The sequence below is a fragment of the Ranitomeya variabilis genome, chromosome 2 (assembly GCF_051348905.1).
Source record: "Ranitomeya variabilis isolate aRanVar5 chromosome 2, aRanVar5.hap1, whole genome shotgun sequence".
Taxonomy (NCBI): domain Eukaryota; kingdom Metazoa; phylum Chordata; class Amphibia; order Anura; family Dendrobatidae; genus Ranitomeya; species Ranitomeya variabilis.
Window position 1 is genome coordinate 615,140,215 of NC_135233.1, and position 16,919 is coordinate 615,157,133.

At 46.4% G+C, this 16,919-nt stretch overlaps 2 protein-coding genes across 4 annotated transcripts in view; one reads left to right on the plus strand and one right to left on the minus strand.

The window, feature by feature from the left end:
* Positions 1 to 1,434: 1,434 nt before the first annotated feature.
* Positions 1,435 to 15,559, minus strand: LRRC36 (leucine rich repeat containing 36). 2 transcript variants are annotated; one of them, XM_077288771.1, is made up of 14 exons: positions 15,437 to 15,559; positions 13,937 to 14,064; positions 13,654 to 13,846; positions 12,578 to 12,671; positions 11,500 to 11,573; positions 7,128 to 7,201; positions 6,949 to 6,997; positions 6,353 to 6,742; positions 3,686 to 3,981; positions 3,305 to 3,461; positions 3,126 to 3,226; positions 2,548 to 2,671; positions 2,344 to 2,458; positions 1,435 to 2,097 (listed from the first exon to the last, which is right to left on the minus strand). In XM_077288771.1, exons 1-14 carry the CDS (start codon positions 15,507 to 15,509, stop codon positions 1,893 to 1,895), a joined length of 2,073 nt encoding a protein of 690 aa, XP_077144886.1. In that variant the 5' UTR covers positions 15,510 to 15,559; the 3' UTR covers positions 1,435 to 1,892. The 2 variants fall into 2 exon arrangements, with proteins under 2 accessions (XP_077144886.1, XP_077144885.1); XM_077288770.1 differs by having other exon boundaries at positions 6,943 to 6,997.
* A 4-nt stretch (positions 15,560 to 15,563) lies between these two features.
* The window catches only part of KCTD19 (potassium channel tetramerization domain containing 19), a 48,631-nt gene continuing 47,275 nt past the window's right edge, over positions 15,564 to 16,919 (plus strand). For both annotated transcript variants that reach the window (XM_077288773.1, XM_077288774.1), the window contains exon 1: positions 15,564 to 15,664. The gene's annotated coding sequence lies outside the window, so the exon portion shown is untranslated. The remainder of the gene's footprint in view (positions 15,665 to 16,919) is intronic.

Genomic DNA, 16,919 nt, shown 5'->3' on the forward strand with positions numbered 1-16,919 from the left:
TATTTTAAATTCATGGGGATGGTTCATATTGATTTGCAGGACCCGTCCAGTGGCGATGGCAGGAGCACTGAGCGCCTCCTGTGTCGTGATGGCTAAAGTTTTTTGTGTCTGGCTACACTAATATTTGGGACAACTGCTTTAAAAAGCAATTTCCTGACCCTGTATTGGGTAATTGTTCTCTTTAGCTGTAGGTACGAGGGGATCTCAGTCCGTTCCCCCATCCCTGTGTCCTATCTACTGAACTACTCATATTGCGGAAATTTAGCAAATCTCCAATTTTGTAACTGGAAACGTTAAAACTCGTGTAGCGGATGGGGTCATTGGACATCAGGGCAACCAAAATGTCATCCCAGGAATGTGATTTGCATACATCTGATAATGGATTAATTACTCTCTTGCTGCCTCCATGCTAAAGTGAAGTGCGTAGATCTGTGCTCCATATATTGGGGGAGCAGCGTCTCCCCTCTGTGCTCCATTTATTGGGGAGCGGTGCCCCCTCTCTGTGTGCGTTCTGTCTCTTCTGTCCCCTCCATGCGCTCTCTCTTTCTCTCCCCTCCGTGTGCACGCTCTCCTCTGGCACCTTGTATAGGAGAGATTACTTTTCAGCCTCATATGTCGCCACACACTGCCATCTGCTTTCCCCATCACAGGTCCGGTACCCCCGCTCCTACATCACTACTCTGGGTCTGTGCACTTCACTTCAGCACTTAATTTTTCTTAATAATCCTATTACAAGGCATATAACTTACATTTCCGGATTAAAAATCTAAGTTTAGTTATTCTTTTTAACCGTCTGGCTCACAGATGTAACACAAGACCGTTCTGCGGTCCCAGTCCCTATAGTTCTGACAGTTTGGTGTTCATTATGCCATACAGTAGAATGATGGGTACAAAAGGCTTAATTCAGATGTGTGCACGGAGCGGCCGCAGGTCTCATCAGCCTCATATGTGCCCACGATGTGATGGGAGACCCCCAGCCGGTCCCTACATCACGGTCAGTCCTCGGCCTGTATTTCTCAGATGTCTGCATTCGGCACCATTACTAGTGAATGCTGCAGGTGATGCCGGGCCGCTGATGCCTCTTGCATAACATCATGTGACCATACATTGGGATCTTTTCATCTGTTGTTAAACCGTTGTCACCAGCTCCTCTGTGTAACGTCTCATTATATCTACAGGAACACACGAACCAGCGGCCAAGCAGCTGCCGGTCCTCAGTCATCTGTGACTATACAGTGCGTTTGAATGCGGCCCCCTTCTTTTTTCTCCTTCTTGCTCCCATCTGATTTTAGAGTAAAATATGAGCATGTTGACTTTTTTATTTTTGATCAATCTGCCGCTCTGCACGGCCTCGTTGAAACCTCCCTTTTATCGGATAGAACTCGCCCGTGTTATATCCTCGAGTGAGCGATTCCCTGTACAATAAACGCCAGATCCGTCATTTCATATAAAATCAATGATTAAGAAATATACAAAGTGGAATATAAAAAAACAAAATACAAATGCCATAATTACTTCTCCAGATATTTACAGACACTTGCCTTGTGTTCCTGAGACTAGTGGTGCTCGTACTGACCAGGGGGGCTAGGGTCGCTCTAATGCTCGCCTTATAGCACGGGTTAGCCACTAATTTGCCAAGTTGATGGTTTAAACCAGAAAAATCATAGTCTGGCGGCTTTTTGTGATTTAAAGGGGGGCAGTCCAGGATTAGAAAAACATGGCTGCTTTCTTTCAGATCATGGGTGTGTGTCGACTCCTTGATGAGGTCCGTGGCGGAGCTGTGACAAAGCAGCTGTTTATTTAATCCTGAACAATCCCTTTTAAGGATGCGTCATGTCTGATCATGATCGAAGAATGTATGCGTTACCCTGAGCGCTGCGCTGGCTGGGACCTTATAATGGGCACAGGCTGAGCCTCTCCAGCGTCCTGTAATGTCCGGCACTGCGAGATAGCGGAGCGCCAGGCTCCGTAGCCTCGCTGTAGCGGGATCGCTCCGTGCTGGTCCTGTCTGGGGACGGTCCTCGAGGCTTGCAGACGGCATTCGGGGAGATTTTATTCAGTTGTTGTAGGAGATATTCATTGGTGCAGACTAATGACCTGCGGGGCACAGAACGGACACCCTGAGACCAGACGTCCGGATTGATAATGACGAGTGCTCGAAAAATCTGAGTCCCTGCATGTGTTGCGGCTGCCAGACAAGCAGCCGCTGAAACTCGACCATATTTATCGAGCACGCCGAAGTTACCTGGTGATAATGGAACATGCTAATAATCTGATCATTCAACACAGAGCAGTGGCACGGAGCTGCAGCTGGAGCAGACTTTAGTGCCTCGATCCCCGTACCTCTGGCTGTTGTGAAGCAGGTTCACAGTCTCCTGCAGTTTATTGGTTTTCTCCAGCTGCTGCTGCAATGATTCCACCTGCAGGCTCAGCTGCTCGTACTTCTGCTGCAGATCATCTGGAAGCAAAAAGATCAGATTCAGTTACTGAAAAGGCCACTGCGAGATATTGGCGCGGCGTCCGTACAGCAGTCCTGATGGAGAGCACCTTGCGGCAGCGAGGAGCTGCCCGATCCTTCTTTCCGGGCTGCCTGGTTCTCCAGTTTACACACTCTGCTCTGTAAGAAGTGATTTTCCTCCATCACTTTAATCAGCTTCAGTTTTACCGAGTCCTAAGGAAAGAAGGAGCCGATACCAGATCATCAATCGGGGGCAGAAGACGCTTGGAAAAATAGATATTTTTTTCATTGCATACAAGAAAGTGGGGAATAAATGAGCGCGACCAGGGGAGATACATAAAAAAAATGGGGTTTGTGATCATTTGTGTAAATTGGTCAGAAAATGGAATTTATACTTGCTATCAGCAGATGCAAACGTGCTATGAGGTTTAGTAGCCCGCTCCTGGGATAACAGGCCGACTTTTTTTTAAAAAAAAGTTTTAGTAGTTAAAGTGTAAAATATCTAATTATTTAGTGCAATTTGTGACTGTTTGGAGCTTAGTTTATACTAAAAAATCTGTAAACGGCTTGATGAATGTGGGCTGTGTGCAGACATGGTGTCCGCTGATGGCTTTAGTGGGGTCTGTCTAGTGGTCATAGATACACCGGTGCTCCTGTCACAACCTACTGTGGCCTCGCCGACGTCTTCTTGCCTGGGCCTGCCTGTAGGATGCCCCTGTGATACGTGTCTGGTAGAGCTCAGACGTGAGAGCAGATCCCGAGCAGGTCCTGGCGGGAAACAATAAGCATTAAATCTCCCATCTCTCTCCAGGCCTGATAGTAAATGCTGTGATCCCGTCCACTCACCCAGGAACCGCTGGTTCTGTAGAAGGGATCCTGACCCGTTCCAGTACCGGTCTACTAAGTCCATGAGATGCTGCAGGATGTCATTGATGGCGGGACCCTCGCTACTACCGGGGGGCTCTCTGTTTTTCAGCTCGTTTCCACTCAATAAATCATCAGTCTACAAAATAATACATTAGAGGTAAGATCTGAAGATCCGATCGTTAATGTCTTCTCATCTATACCAGCGCCGACTAGAAGACACAAGCGTTCACTGAAAGCAAATGGAGATGGTGCAAATAGTGGGAACTGAAACCAATGACATATTCTGACCTCTCGCTCATTGTGGGGGTCTTTGTCCGGCGCCTGCGCACTATGGGGGGCCGCGGGTACATGTGCACTTACACTGCTGACCAGAGGGGAGAGCAGAGAGTTGAGGCTGCTGGCTCTTTTCATGCCATTTTGTGGCACAGACAGGCTGTCACCCTTCATGCTGGACGCTCTATCTGGGCTCCACCAGTTCTTGTAGTCTTTGAATTCGGGGTGGCTCAGGCTTTTTCCTGTGGACAGGGGAGTGTTTGCCAGGGTGGGTTTAGATGGCAGCGTGTACATCTTGGAGATGTCGGTAAAACCTTTTCTTAAGGCCGAGAGAGAATTTGACGATGTGGAGGGATCTGTCAGATGTGTGGTCACATAGAGATCTACGGAGGGAAAATACATTCACAATATTACACAAGACGGAAGCTATAGGCCATGTTCACACATGCACTATGCGGTCAGTATTTTACATCAGTGTAAGTCAAAATCAGGAGTGGAACAATCGGAGGAAAAGTATAATGGAATATGTCACCACTTCAGAGGTGTGTGTGTGTGTGTATATGTGTATATATATTATATATATATATATATATAGGAGGTGGCTGCTCTCAGAACTATAAATATACATCTCACCACTCAAAGGGAGCACTTATGGTAACTTAGATTGTGGAAACCACAGACCATTTTTCTGTTCTCATACTTTTTGGCTGTTTTGGTCAATTTTGCATTTTGTCATTGCTCTCACCCCTAGAGGTACAGTAGCATGAGGTGGTGTCTACAACCCACAGAAGATGCTCAGGTAGTGCAGCTCATCCAGGATGGCACATCAATGCGAGCTGTGGCAAGAAGGGTAGCTGTGTCTGTCAGCACAATGGCCAGAGCATGGAGCAGATACCAGGAGACGGGCCAGTACACAAGGAGATGTGGAGGGGGACATAGGAGGGCCACAATCCAGCAGCAGGACCTCTACCTCCTCCTTTGTGCAGTCAGGGCCCTGCAAAATGACCTCCAGCAGGCCACTAAGACATCCATGTGCATGTCTGTCAGAAACAGACTCTGAGGGCCCAACGTCCACAAGTGGGTGTAGTGCTTACAGCTCAACACCGTGCAGAGCGATTGACAGATTAGACATTGGAACCCTGTGCTCTTCATGGATGAGAGCAGATTCACACTGAGCACATGTGACAGAGTCTGGAGACACCGTGGAGAGCGATCTGCCTGCAACATCCTTCAGCATGACCGGTTTGGCAGTGGGTCAGTAATGGTGTGGGGTGGCATTTCTTTGGAGGACCGCACAGCCCTCTATGTGCTCGCCAGAGGTAGCCTGACTGCCATTAAGTACCGGTATGAGATCCTCAGACTCATTGTGAGACCATATGCTGGTGCTGTTGGCCCTGGGTTCCTTCTGATGGATGACAATGCTAGGCGTCATGCGGCTGGAGTGTCAGAAGTTCCTGCATGAAGAAGACATTGATACTATGGACTGGCCCGCCTGTTCCCCAGACCTGAATCCAATCAAAAACATCTGACACATCATGTCTCATTCCACCAACTGATGCAACGTGTTACGCTAGGGGGGACAAGAGACAAGAGTGGACCCACTGGACCGTAATACCGAACCTCCCTCGAGCGAGCAAACCAGATAGACCTACCCCTATACAGGGATAGTTAGGGAGCAAGCTCGAAGGTAACTAGTACTACGGATGCCAGGACCAGGGATCGGCTCCAGAGGATTAGATAGGGAATTTACGAGAGAGGGAACACAGGGAGACGTAGGGAAGAACCACGGAAATGGTAGCAGCAGGATAGTGAGCTCCTAGGATGAGGAGATAAGGGACACAGGGCAGGAAGGCAGGCAACCAGGACTTGATGGAGTAAGAGAAGAGATGGGCCTGGGTGCAGAGCCAAACAGAGGAACTCTAAGTTTAACTTAACAATCAGGCGCCTTCACAAAGTAAGGGCAGCCTGAAATACTAAGTGGCTGCTTCCTATTGGCCCAGCAATGCTGCCGGGTCAGGTCGCAGCCAGGAATGAAGTGGAGGAGTGTGCGCGCGCACGCCCGGTCCCTAAGGAGAAGATGGGAGAAGACCGAGCGCGTGACAGGCAGCAGAGGGGAGGCGCGCCGACGAGCACGCAGAGACGCGCTGGGACCCGGACCAGGAAGGAGCCGGGAGTGACGCGGGAGCGCCGGTCGAAGAGGAGGGAGAAGCGGTGACCGCGGCGCCGACTGTGATAAGTATAGATGTAACACAACGTGGCACCACAGACTGTCCACGGGTTTACTAATGCTTTAATCCAGGTCTGGGAGGAGATCCCTCAGGAGAACATCTGCCGCCTCCTCAGGAGCATGCCCAGGCGTTGTCCAGAGATCATACAGACACGTGGAGGCCACACACTACTGAGCATCATTTCCTTGTCTAGAGGCATTTTCACTGAAGTTGGATCAGCCTGTAATTTGATTTTCCACTTTGATTTTTTGGGGATATTAGTGGTGATTTACATTGATCATTTTTATGTTTTATTGTTCTTAACACATGCCACTATGTAAAGAATGAAGATTTGCAACTGGAATATTTCATTCAGGGATATCTAGGATGTGGGATTTTACTGTTCCCTTTATTTTTTGAGCAGTGTATATGGGAGGCAGCTGCTCTCAGGACCCAGTATATACATGATATTAGTAGTATGTACACGATAGTAGTATATACACGACCTGTATAATATATAGGGTATGTGATGTGGCTGCCCACGTACCTGAGCTGAGTCTCAGCAGTCTGTCTCTGCTCATCTCTGTAGACTTGTGTCGATCTCTGTATTCTGTGCTCTGTCCAATATCATTGAGGACATCGGCATTAACCCTCGTGCGGTCACTGCTGCTGGACTCCCTCCTTACCGGGGTAGACGTCAGGTAGGTATTTTTGAAGCTAAATGCTGATTCCATTTTTTCTAAAGGGACAAAAGTGGGTTTTCCGCTGCTGATGAAATCGTCTCTGCTTTCTAATAGTTGGTCTAAATCCTCTTTTTTTGGAAATAGCTCTGAAATGGTCGACTCTGCAAACGTGACTCGTTGGCCTTCTTTGGCACGTGACGAGGGACCTGGAGAACGGAGGGATGAGCGCGGCGGTGACGGTAAAGGGCGGTATTCTGCAAATTACACAAAGGATTGTCATTTCATGTCTTAGACGCGAACCCTCTGGGGCAGAAATACAGCAGTGAAGCCTGAACATGCCGGCGAGTGCGGTGTATTACACGTGTAATTAATGCGATGGCTGAGCCCATGATTTTACGTCTACACCGGTTAGTGTTGTTAGTAACGAGTTATTGAAGTGAAGCTGTAATTATACCAATACCGTCGTCAAAGTCGCTCTGCGGCCGCACGGATGACTGCTGCTCTTCAGTCTGTGAACGCAGAGAGAGGGAAACACATAAGGGGAACGGGCAAAACTAATGGTAGGTGTCTGTCTACATGGTCAGGATTTGATGAGAATTTTCACAGACAGAGTTTTCCCGGTTAGGGAGGAGAATATACCTGATATTTAGCTGGAGAGATTCCCTTCGTGTAATCCTGACGTTCCTTTTCCCGTTCATGTATCTTGTCGAAGTCTAGAATGAGATTCGCATCATAAAAGTCAGTGTGAATATACGGTATATACTGTTATAGATCCGACCAGATGTTTTAACCCCTAAAATAAATTTCCTGGCAGCATGATCCTTCAGGTCGCTACGATTACAGCAGGATCAAACTTGTAGATTTTATTTATTTTAGTGGTGAAAAGATAATGTTCAGAAATTTGTGAAAAAAAATAAATTTGGTTGTTCGCCATTTTCTGAGAACTTTTTTATTTCTCCGACAATTGCGCTGTGGGAGGGTGTGATTTTTTTTTTTTTTTTTTTCTGCGTGCTGAGCTGACATTTAAACTAATACCATTTGAAGATACCAAAAAGAACACCTTCACACTGGACCAAAAATAATTAAAATATGTAAACTTTATTGAAACATACATAAAAAGACATAAAAAATGGGGCAGTAACCACAAGTGCAGCAGCAAGAGTGGGACCCACACAGGAACAACCTCTGTTATAAAGATGTATACAGCAGTAACATGGGAGTAATATAAGAATAATATCTAGTGTAATACTACACAAGTACAAATAGGGTGCACACAAATAGTATATGTGGAGCATATAAGAAATCAAAATGAATACTTAGATGAATCATGATATGTAAATATATATACAAATGTCCACACCGCACCCATAAGAGAGAATAAAGTCAGCTGAACAACCTAACACAAACCATGTAAGTACTGCATTGATATAAAATATGAATATAGTTACCAGGAGGAAGAACCCGGGGACCCACTTGTTTCAGTCACCATTTTTCTTGTTTCAATGCTGTTTTTTGTCCGCTGTTTTTTATCCTGGCTCTTTTTAATCAATATTTTTTTATACTTATTTTATTTGTGTTCTATTTATGTTTTGATAGGGGTCATTTTATTTGTGGTTTTCAGTGTCGTTCCCCTGTTTTTGTCGGCTCATGTATCCTGACGCCATGCAAACTTCGGATATCCAGCAGCTGTTTTTATTCTTCAAGATTTTATTTATGTCTTGTATTATTGAGTCTTGGTATTATGTTTTCTGTTAGCATGATATACACACATCTTACCGTCTGTACTAATTACATGTCACTTATCAATATTTAAATATGTCCGCTTTTAGCATTTATACTTATATACTACACGTGTGGTCACTCTCGTATTTATTAGTATTCTTCTTACTTATATATGCACAATTGTAGGTATTAACTCAATGCTTGTTCATTGTTGTTCACCTCTTGCACTTTTTATGCACTTTTATATTCTCATCTCACTTGTGTATTTTTATCATCATCTTAACATATTTGTATTGTTGTATAATGTTTTTTTCAGGTAACTAGCCTATTTTATCTGTCTCCTTGATGGTGTTCAGTGTCTGTGTTACACTATATTTCCTTACATTTTGCACCAGCGCATGCGTGTGGCAGGTTTTTGGCCATTTCGGCTTTTATTTACCTGCTTGTAGTTTATGCCATCTATTTGCATTGTAACAATCGTTGCCTGTCAGCTATGTGCTTGCACTTTGCACTACTGGTTTATTTCTTATTATGATGGCTTTTTGTAGCAACGATTGTTGCCTTATTTTGTGCCTGTTCTGTGTATTGAGACAGGCCATTATCCACCTTTTGTTAGTGATGTCTCTTTTTCCTTTTTCTACCATTTCTTTACATTTTGTATCTGCGCATGCGCGGTTTGTGCACTGGCCGCTATGTTATACATTTATTTGCTCATACTGTTGCCCATTACTTATGCACCTGCGCTTCGATCTCGGTAAGCCGTTGGTTTATTTATTCTCTATCTGGACATAATTGTCCTGGCTTCGTCGCGCCTACTGTTGTAGCAACGGTTGTTGCCTTACTGTGCGCTTGCGCTATGAACTAAGTACAGGCACGGTTTCACTTCCGGTTTGGGTCCCCGGCTTCCCTGCGCTGCTGTTGTGGCAACGGTCGTTGCTTTATTATGCGCCTGCGCTGTGAACTTAGTAAGGCGCCTATTCACTTCCGGTTTTAGCTCTCTGCTTTGGTGTCCTTATACATGCAAGGCGCTCGGCTTCCACCATCTTGGAGGTGCTTTATCCTATTACAGGGTTCCATCACAGGTGCCGGTACTTCTTTCTGAATACCTCTTTTCTGTCATTGGTAATGACTGATATATAACCCCTATCTGGCCAGTACCCAACCACCCCTGGACGAAGCATTTCAGTGCGAAACGCGCGTCGGGTGTGGTGGGTCCGCGGGTTCTTCCTCCTGATAACTATATTCATATTTTATATCTATGCAGTACTTACATGGTTTGTGTTAGGTTGTTCAACTGACTTTATTCTCTCTTATGGGTGCGGTGTGGACATTTGTATATATATTTACATATCATGATTCATCTAAGTATTCATTTTGATTTCTTATATGCTCCACATATACTATTTTTGTGCACCGTATTTGTACTTGTGTAGTATTAAACTAGATATTATTCTTATATTACTCTCATGTTACTGCTGTATACATCTTTATAACAGAGGTTGTTCCTGTGTGGGTCCCACTCTTGCTGCTGCACTTGTGGTTACTGCCCCATTTTGTATGTCTTTTTATGTATGTTTCAATAAAGTTTACATATTTTAATTATTTTCGGTCCAGTGTGAAGGTGTTCTTTTTGGTATCTTGATATGGTTGTACCTGCATGACCCTGTAAGGGATATTATTCAGTGTTTTCTAATACCATTTGGTAAATACCGGGTATTTTTTATTTCTAGCAGAAGTGCAGCCACCGTTTAAAAAAAAAAAAAAAAAAAAAAAAAAACAACACGCAATTCTGGGATTTTCAATATATTTTAGCTTTGTGGCGTTTGTCATAGCATGGGAAGGTTTTCGCCCACCTGGCAGAGCCGAAAGTGATTGGTGCGCCCCTCAGACCGTACGCCTTAAATACTGGTGTCGGAGATTGAGAGCAGCATGTAAGGTGTTAACAGCAGCAATCAGAGCTCTGATCACTGCTGTTAGAGGCATCTGACGGCTTATGGTGCACGCTAATAGAATTACATGTACAGCAGACGCCAGTAATGAGTTCAGTTTTTACCTTCCCCCCAAAAAAACTACTTTTAAATGAGTAAAAAAGGATTATCTAGAACAAACACCTGTAACGGGTAGAGCACTCGACCTCCTGGACATCGGTGTCAGGCATGAGGTCTCTGCCGCAGTTTTATTAATTACTATGGCAGGGACAGACTGCCTGATGCCAACACTACACAGCTCTTATGTCATGATCCAATCTGGGTTTTGAGTCCGGTTTGCCCTTTTCCCGGACTGATCATGTCAAGGGTTAACTTTTGCTCTGCGTCATTCTGGGTTCAGGTTTGCCTTTTAGCTCCGTTGTATCTTGCAGGCGGTGTCCGTTATATTTTCTTCCTTCAGCCGCACTCAAGTCTTTGCGTTTATGTAGAAAGCTGAGACACCAATGAGACGGACATTCTACCCCTGAACTCGACCTGGAGCTGCCTTCTGGGACTCTCCTCCTGTATACCTTTTTTCCTATTCACTCTCCTGACATAAGTGAGGTTTTGAGAAAGACCGTGCCTGGTCGAAACGTTAACCCTGTTGTCCGCAATCACCCTTTTTTTCTTTGAAAATTATTTGGTGGTGTCTGTACACGTGAATAAAGCAACTAAACTTTCTACATAAACGCAAAGACTTGAGTGCGGCTGTTTGTAGCTTGTATATTTGACTTTGGATGTTCAGCCGGCACCTCCCTTCCTGAACTTTACAGTGTGCACATCATATTTCCCTAGATATTTTCTTCCTTCGGCGTGAGTATCTGACTCCGGTAGTACCCTGATTTGTTCTGCTGCGCTTTCTGACCTTGCCCTTGTCTATTCCTCCTTCCCTGCCCGTCTTGTCTTGGGGTTTCCTGATTGCTTTTTGATTTCTGTGTTTGACTCGGCTTTGACTCTGACTTGACTTTGCCTCTGGTCCCTGGTACTTCTGCCTCTTGTCTGATATTGACCCTTTAGCTCTCCACTGACTCTGTTATTGTTTTTTCCCTTTGTAGTGCGTGACAGTCTAGGTTTTGACTCGGCTTGTTTGACTATTCTGCTGCCACCTGGTGGTAGCTTCGCTGCAGGTCTGCCCTTGCAGACTTGTTACTTTCCTTCCACTCTGTTGCCATCTGGTGGAAGTTGCAGTTACCTGCATAGCTGCAGCGTGACATAATACCAGAAATGTCTCCAATGGGTCAGCGGCGCCATTTACATTGCTAAACATTCTTCATAATACAGAGAAATTTCACATTTGATGAGATTCCCTGGCTATCCGTTACCTGTGCTGCTCAGGGGAAAATCCAGGTGAGCTTTGGCCAATGTCTTCTGCAGGTAAGTGGGACTTTTTTCACAGCTAAAAGACAAAAATTGTGTATTATAAGCGTGTCCCAAGAGGAAAGGAGCCACGTCCACCTCCAAAGCCGAAGTATGTGCATTATTGTTGTGCCCATACACTATTCTACCAAAGGGGCCCGTTCTGTCTATGTCCATCTGCCGGTATTATCCACAATCACTGTAGTACGGCATGACATTTATGGAAATCCTGCTCCAATGTGACCAGACGGAAATGATTTGTAGGCCTGCACTTCATGTTTCCTGCATCCATGTAAGGGGCGTGTGGGCTCCGGAAATATGGAGTTTGGTTAAAACTGGTGAATCTGCTCTGGTTATATCCCTCATGTCTAAGCCTGACGCATATATACTGGCACTGACTGTATATAGCAATGGCTTATACACCGTATATACGGACTACTGCTCAGTTAATAATTACACAGAGGGAATAAAGTGATACAAGAGCAAAAAGAAATAAACAGAAAATGTAAGGGTGTATTTCTACAATAATTCTCATGCATTTTGTGTTAAACGAGATTATGGCAAGATGAGGAACATAACTGATCGCTCCCATTATTGCAGACCTACCTCCGCATCGCTGCGCACCTGCCTCCCCATCCCTCTGCACCTGCCTCCCCATCCCTCTGCACCTGCCTCCCCATCCCTCTGCACCTGCCTCCCCATCCCTCTGCACCTGCCTCCCCATCCCTCTGCACCTGCCTCCCCATCCCTCTGCACCTGCCTTCCCATCCCTGCGCACCTGCCTCCCCATCCCTCTGCACCTGCCTCCCCATCCTTCTGCACCTGCCTCCCCATCCCTGCGCACCTGCCTTCTCATCCCTCTGCACCTGCCTCCCTATCCCTCTGCACCTGCCTCCCCATCCCTCTGCACCTGCCTCCCCATCTCTCTGCACCTGCCTCCCCATCCCTGCGCACCTGCCTTCCATCCCTGCGCACCTGCCTCCCCCATCGCTGCCCACCTGCCTCCCCCATCCCTGCGCTGCCTCCCCATCGTTAAGCACCTACCTCCCCAGCTCCAGCTCATCCAGCGTTTTATAGTCCTTCAGTTGGAAATTATATTTTGCGTTTTTCCTTTCGCTGTCCCTCACTGGACGCTCATCTGGAAACAAGGACATAGCTTTGGTGAAGTTTTCGATACGACTTTTTTGCCGTACCCCCTCCCGCCTATAGCTGTGGACGAGCTGAGGCTGTGACCGGACTTGTGACGGCCCCGGCTGACGGTTGGGTCAGATCTGTAGAGTTTCCTGGTTGGAGCCATAGCAACTCCCTGCAGAGGACACAACACAAACCTGGGCAGGGAACGGAGCTCCCTCACACCCCCCTGCTCAATTATTCATTATTAACTGCTTCACTGCTGCATCATCATGAAAGCAGACCGTTATTACAGCATCAGTGCACAAATATACAATACAGGAACTACAACTCCCAGCATGGACCAGGATGTAAAACTATCCTGATCCAGTAATTTCTCCAGTCTCTGCACAATCTAGTCCAAAAAGAAAAGTTGTGCAACTTTCCCATCAACTCTGGGCCGCATTCATTATTGCATTTTGGTATTTTTTCACCCCCTTTTTTTAAGTGACCCTTTTTTTTAATCATTTTTTGTTCTGCAGAGTTTTGCGGCCAATTCCCTAATTGTAAAAGTTCGTATTACTTGGCCCAAACTTTTTGTGCAAATTTTCTGGAACAGGCGACATTTTTTTAGCGTTTTTAAATTTTGCACAAAACCTGCCCTGCCCTATTTTGAAGATTTTGGTGCAAAAAAAAAAAAACTACAACAAATATGAAGAGAAAAAAAAAGGAAAAGTGACTAAAAAATACAACATGATGAATCGGCCCCATGTCTACCAATTCGTTGCTATAATCTTAATTCCTGCTTCCTGTCAGTGAATGGAGGCATTCCTTGTTACTCTCCTCACAGCGGGGGTTTGTTACACTGTCGTCCTCACGGTAACAAAAATGATCTATCTAGGCTGGAGCATCGTGCTGATGATGGGTGCATCTCACAGAGGATTGTCCAATAATGTTTCCATTCACTGACTCCAAGCAGATGACTGTAGAATTGTTTGGTGATGGCTCACCTAGTGTTTCCAAGGAGCCTAAAGTACAGATGATGGTGAGGCGGTAACTGGCGTCCTGTCTGGTGACGGGGTTGAGGCGCAGATCCAGGGTCTTCAGATGTGACAGCGATCGGAGGCGCTCGATCTCCTTCAGCGATTCGATGTCATTATAGTACAGGTTCAGGGAGCGAAGCGCGTGGAGATATTCAATGCCCTGCAGGAAGAGACAGCGGAGCTGTAGGCAGAGAGACAAGCGGCTGCCATTCCTCTTGGTCATTGCTTATCTGCAGACATTGGATCTTACCTGTAAGCTGACGATCAGATTTCTGGACAGATCCAGCGATCGAAGACTTTGAAAATTTTGAAACGCGTCTCCCAATGTTAGAATCTTCTCTCTGTACGTCCCCTCAAGGGTCAGAGACTTTATCGTGCCTTGGAAGAAAGAGAAAAGAATTACTAAGAGTTCATATAAATAAATATATATACATACTTATATATACAGGTCTATATCTGGTGCTGTATCCATGTAGTAAACAGGTCTATATACGTGCTGTATCAGTGTACATGACAGGTCTATATCTGGTGCTGTATCCATGTAGTAAACAGGTCTATATACGTGCTGTATGAGTGTACATGACAGGTCTATATCTGGTGCTGTATCAGTGTACATGACAGGTCTATATCTGGTGCTGTATCCATGTAGTAAACAGGTCTATATACGTGCTGTATCAGTGTACATGACAGGTCTATATCTGGTGCTGTATCCATGTAGTAAACAGGTCTATATACGTGCTGTATCAGTGTACATGACAGGTCTATATCTGGTGCTGTATCAGTGTACATGACAGGTCTATATCTGGTGCTGTATCCATGTAGTAAACAGGTCTATATACGTGCTGTATCAGTGTACATGACAGGTCTATATCTGGTGCTGTATCCATGTAGTAAACAGGTCTATATCTGGTGCTGTATCCATGTAGGAAACAGGTCTATATCCGGTGCTGTATCCGTGTACGAGACAGGTCTATATCTGGTGCTGTTTCCGTGTACAAGACAGGTCTATATCTGGTGCTGCATTTGTGTACAAGACAGGAGCGGGATGTGATATTCTGCACACATCCGTACGATGAGAAGACACCTCTGGAGGAAGGAAAAGGTCGGGGGGGGGGGATTTCCATTGTGTTTTTGCAGTTTTCCCCCGCAGGCAGCAGGTAGGGGCGATGCTCAGGGAGCCCTTCTGGTGGCCATTAGGCCTGGCATCAGTTCCAGTTATTAACCAGATGGTTTCCGTTCACTGACAGCAAGCGACACCTCTGGTAATCGCACCCCCCAGACCACTCAGTGTTTGCATTTTATTATTATTTTTCTTTTTTATGTGAAGTTTCTTTCATTGTCTTGTCGTTTTCGTTGCCATTCTTCAAAACGTTGGACGTGGGTGGATGAATTTCACGTCAAATTGAAACGCGATTTTTTATTTCCGTTTTTTTTTTTATGTTTTGCAGCGTTTTAGAACAAAACTTGCACGATTGTTATAAAATATATATATTATATATAAAATATATATATATATATATATATATATATATATATATATATATATATATATATATATATATATATATATATACCACAAGAACCGCACAAAAAATACCGATCGGACGCAAACGACTGAGAAATAAAAACCTACAAGGAAAAAAAAAGGAAAGTGCGGCCTTAAAGGGGATGTCCAGGCTGCCATGGAAACCCTGCCGTGACATTCTGCGACTGTTCCCCAGGAGGACGCCATTAGTAGCCGCCCCGTTACCTGCCGTCCCCGCCTGCTGCCCGGCTCTCCCGCACACCCAGCTCTCCCTCAGATGAACCCTCCTCACCGCCATTACATTCAATTGGTGCAGCCTCGTCAACACTCCCCCTAGCAACGGTGGCAAACAAGGGTCGCGGGAAAGGTTCCGAGGGAGAGCGGGATGGCGCCTAACAACGCAGCGGAGACGGGACTGACCAATAGCAGCGGCGGCTGGAAGCTGTGGGCGGGGTAAGCTATGATAAATAGCTATTGGTGGGTTACGCATAGTTATCATGGAGGGAGTGGGAGGAGAGGCGGGCCTGGACTGTGGCGGGAGGATTAATTCTGAGGTGATTATTACAGCTGTTAGGACAGTTTGTGACTGAGCGCCAAAGCTGGCGGGGAGCAAGTGCAGAGCGGTAATGAGGCGGCTGGTGACGTCGTGTGTGCGGACTGAGGCGGCTGGTGGTGACGTCATGTGTGTAGTGTCTGAGGCGGCTGGTGGTGACGTCATGTGTGTAGTGTCTGAGGCGGCTGGTGGTGACGTCATGTGTGTAGTGTCTGAGGCGGCTGGTGGTGACGTCATGTGTGTGCGGTGTCTGAGGCGGCTGGTGGTGACGTCATGTGTCTGAGGCGGCTGGTGGTGACGTCATGTGTGTGCGGTGTCTGAGACGGCTGGTGGTGACGTCATGTGTGTGCGGTGTCTGAGGCGGCTGGTGGTGACGTAATTCTAGTGTTTTCTGTGTGTGTGAGGGCTGTACATATGTCCTATACCCTGGCCCCGGTGTATGAGGGCCCTTAGGTGACACAGGCCCTCAAAGAATGTATTTGTTTCTGAGAGGCTGTCTCGACGCTGAGCCCCTCGGACCTTCTCCACCTGAATGTTGGCGGCTGGGCCTTCTCCCTTCCTGCCGTGGCTCTTGCTCGCTCTGGCAACTCCATTCTGTGGCGAGATGTCTCCTGTTTCCCTCAGGCCTGTCCCACGCGTCCAGATAATTCCGGTACCGGAAAAATCGGTACAGGAGTTATGCGTCCGTGTGCTGACGTGGCACACGTGCGGCAGCCGTGTGCCGCCCGTGTGCCGACTGGGTACCACACGGACCGTGCAGGAGACAGCGCTAGAGATAAGAGCTGTCCCCTGCATCTGGTGCTGAAGACGGAATTCATTCCTTCTTCCCAGCAGCGTTCGCTGGAGAGAATGAATGAAAAATCATAGTTTTTTTGTGTTTTAAATAAAGATCCTTGTCACCACCACCTGTGCGCCCGCCTGCTGGAAATAAAATACTCACCCGGCTCCCTCGATACTTCCTCTCAGCGCCGCAGCTTCTTCCTGTATGAGCGGTCACGTGGTACCGCTCATTACAGTGATGAATATGCAGCTCCACCCCTATGGGAGGTTGAGCCGCATATTCATCACTGTAATAAGCGGCACCACGTGACCGCTCATACAGGAAGAAACTGCGGCGCTGAGAGGAAGCATCGAGGGAGCTGGGTGAGTATTTTA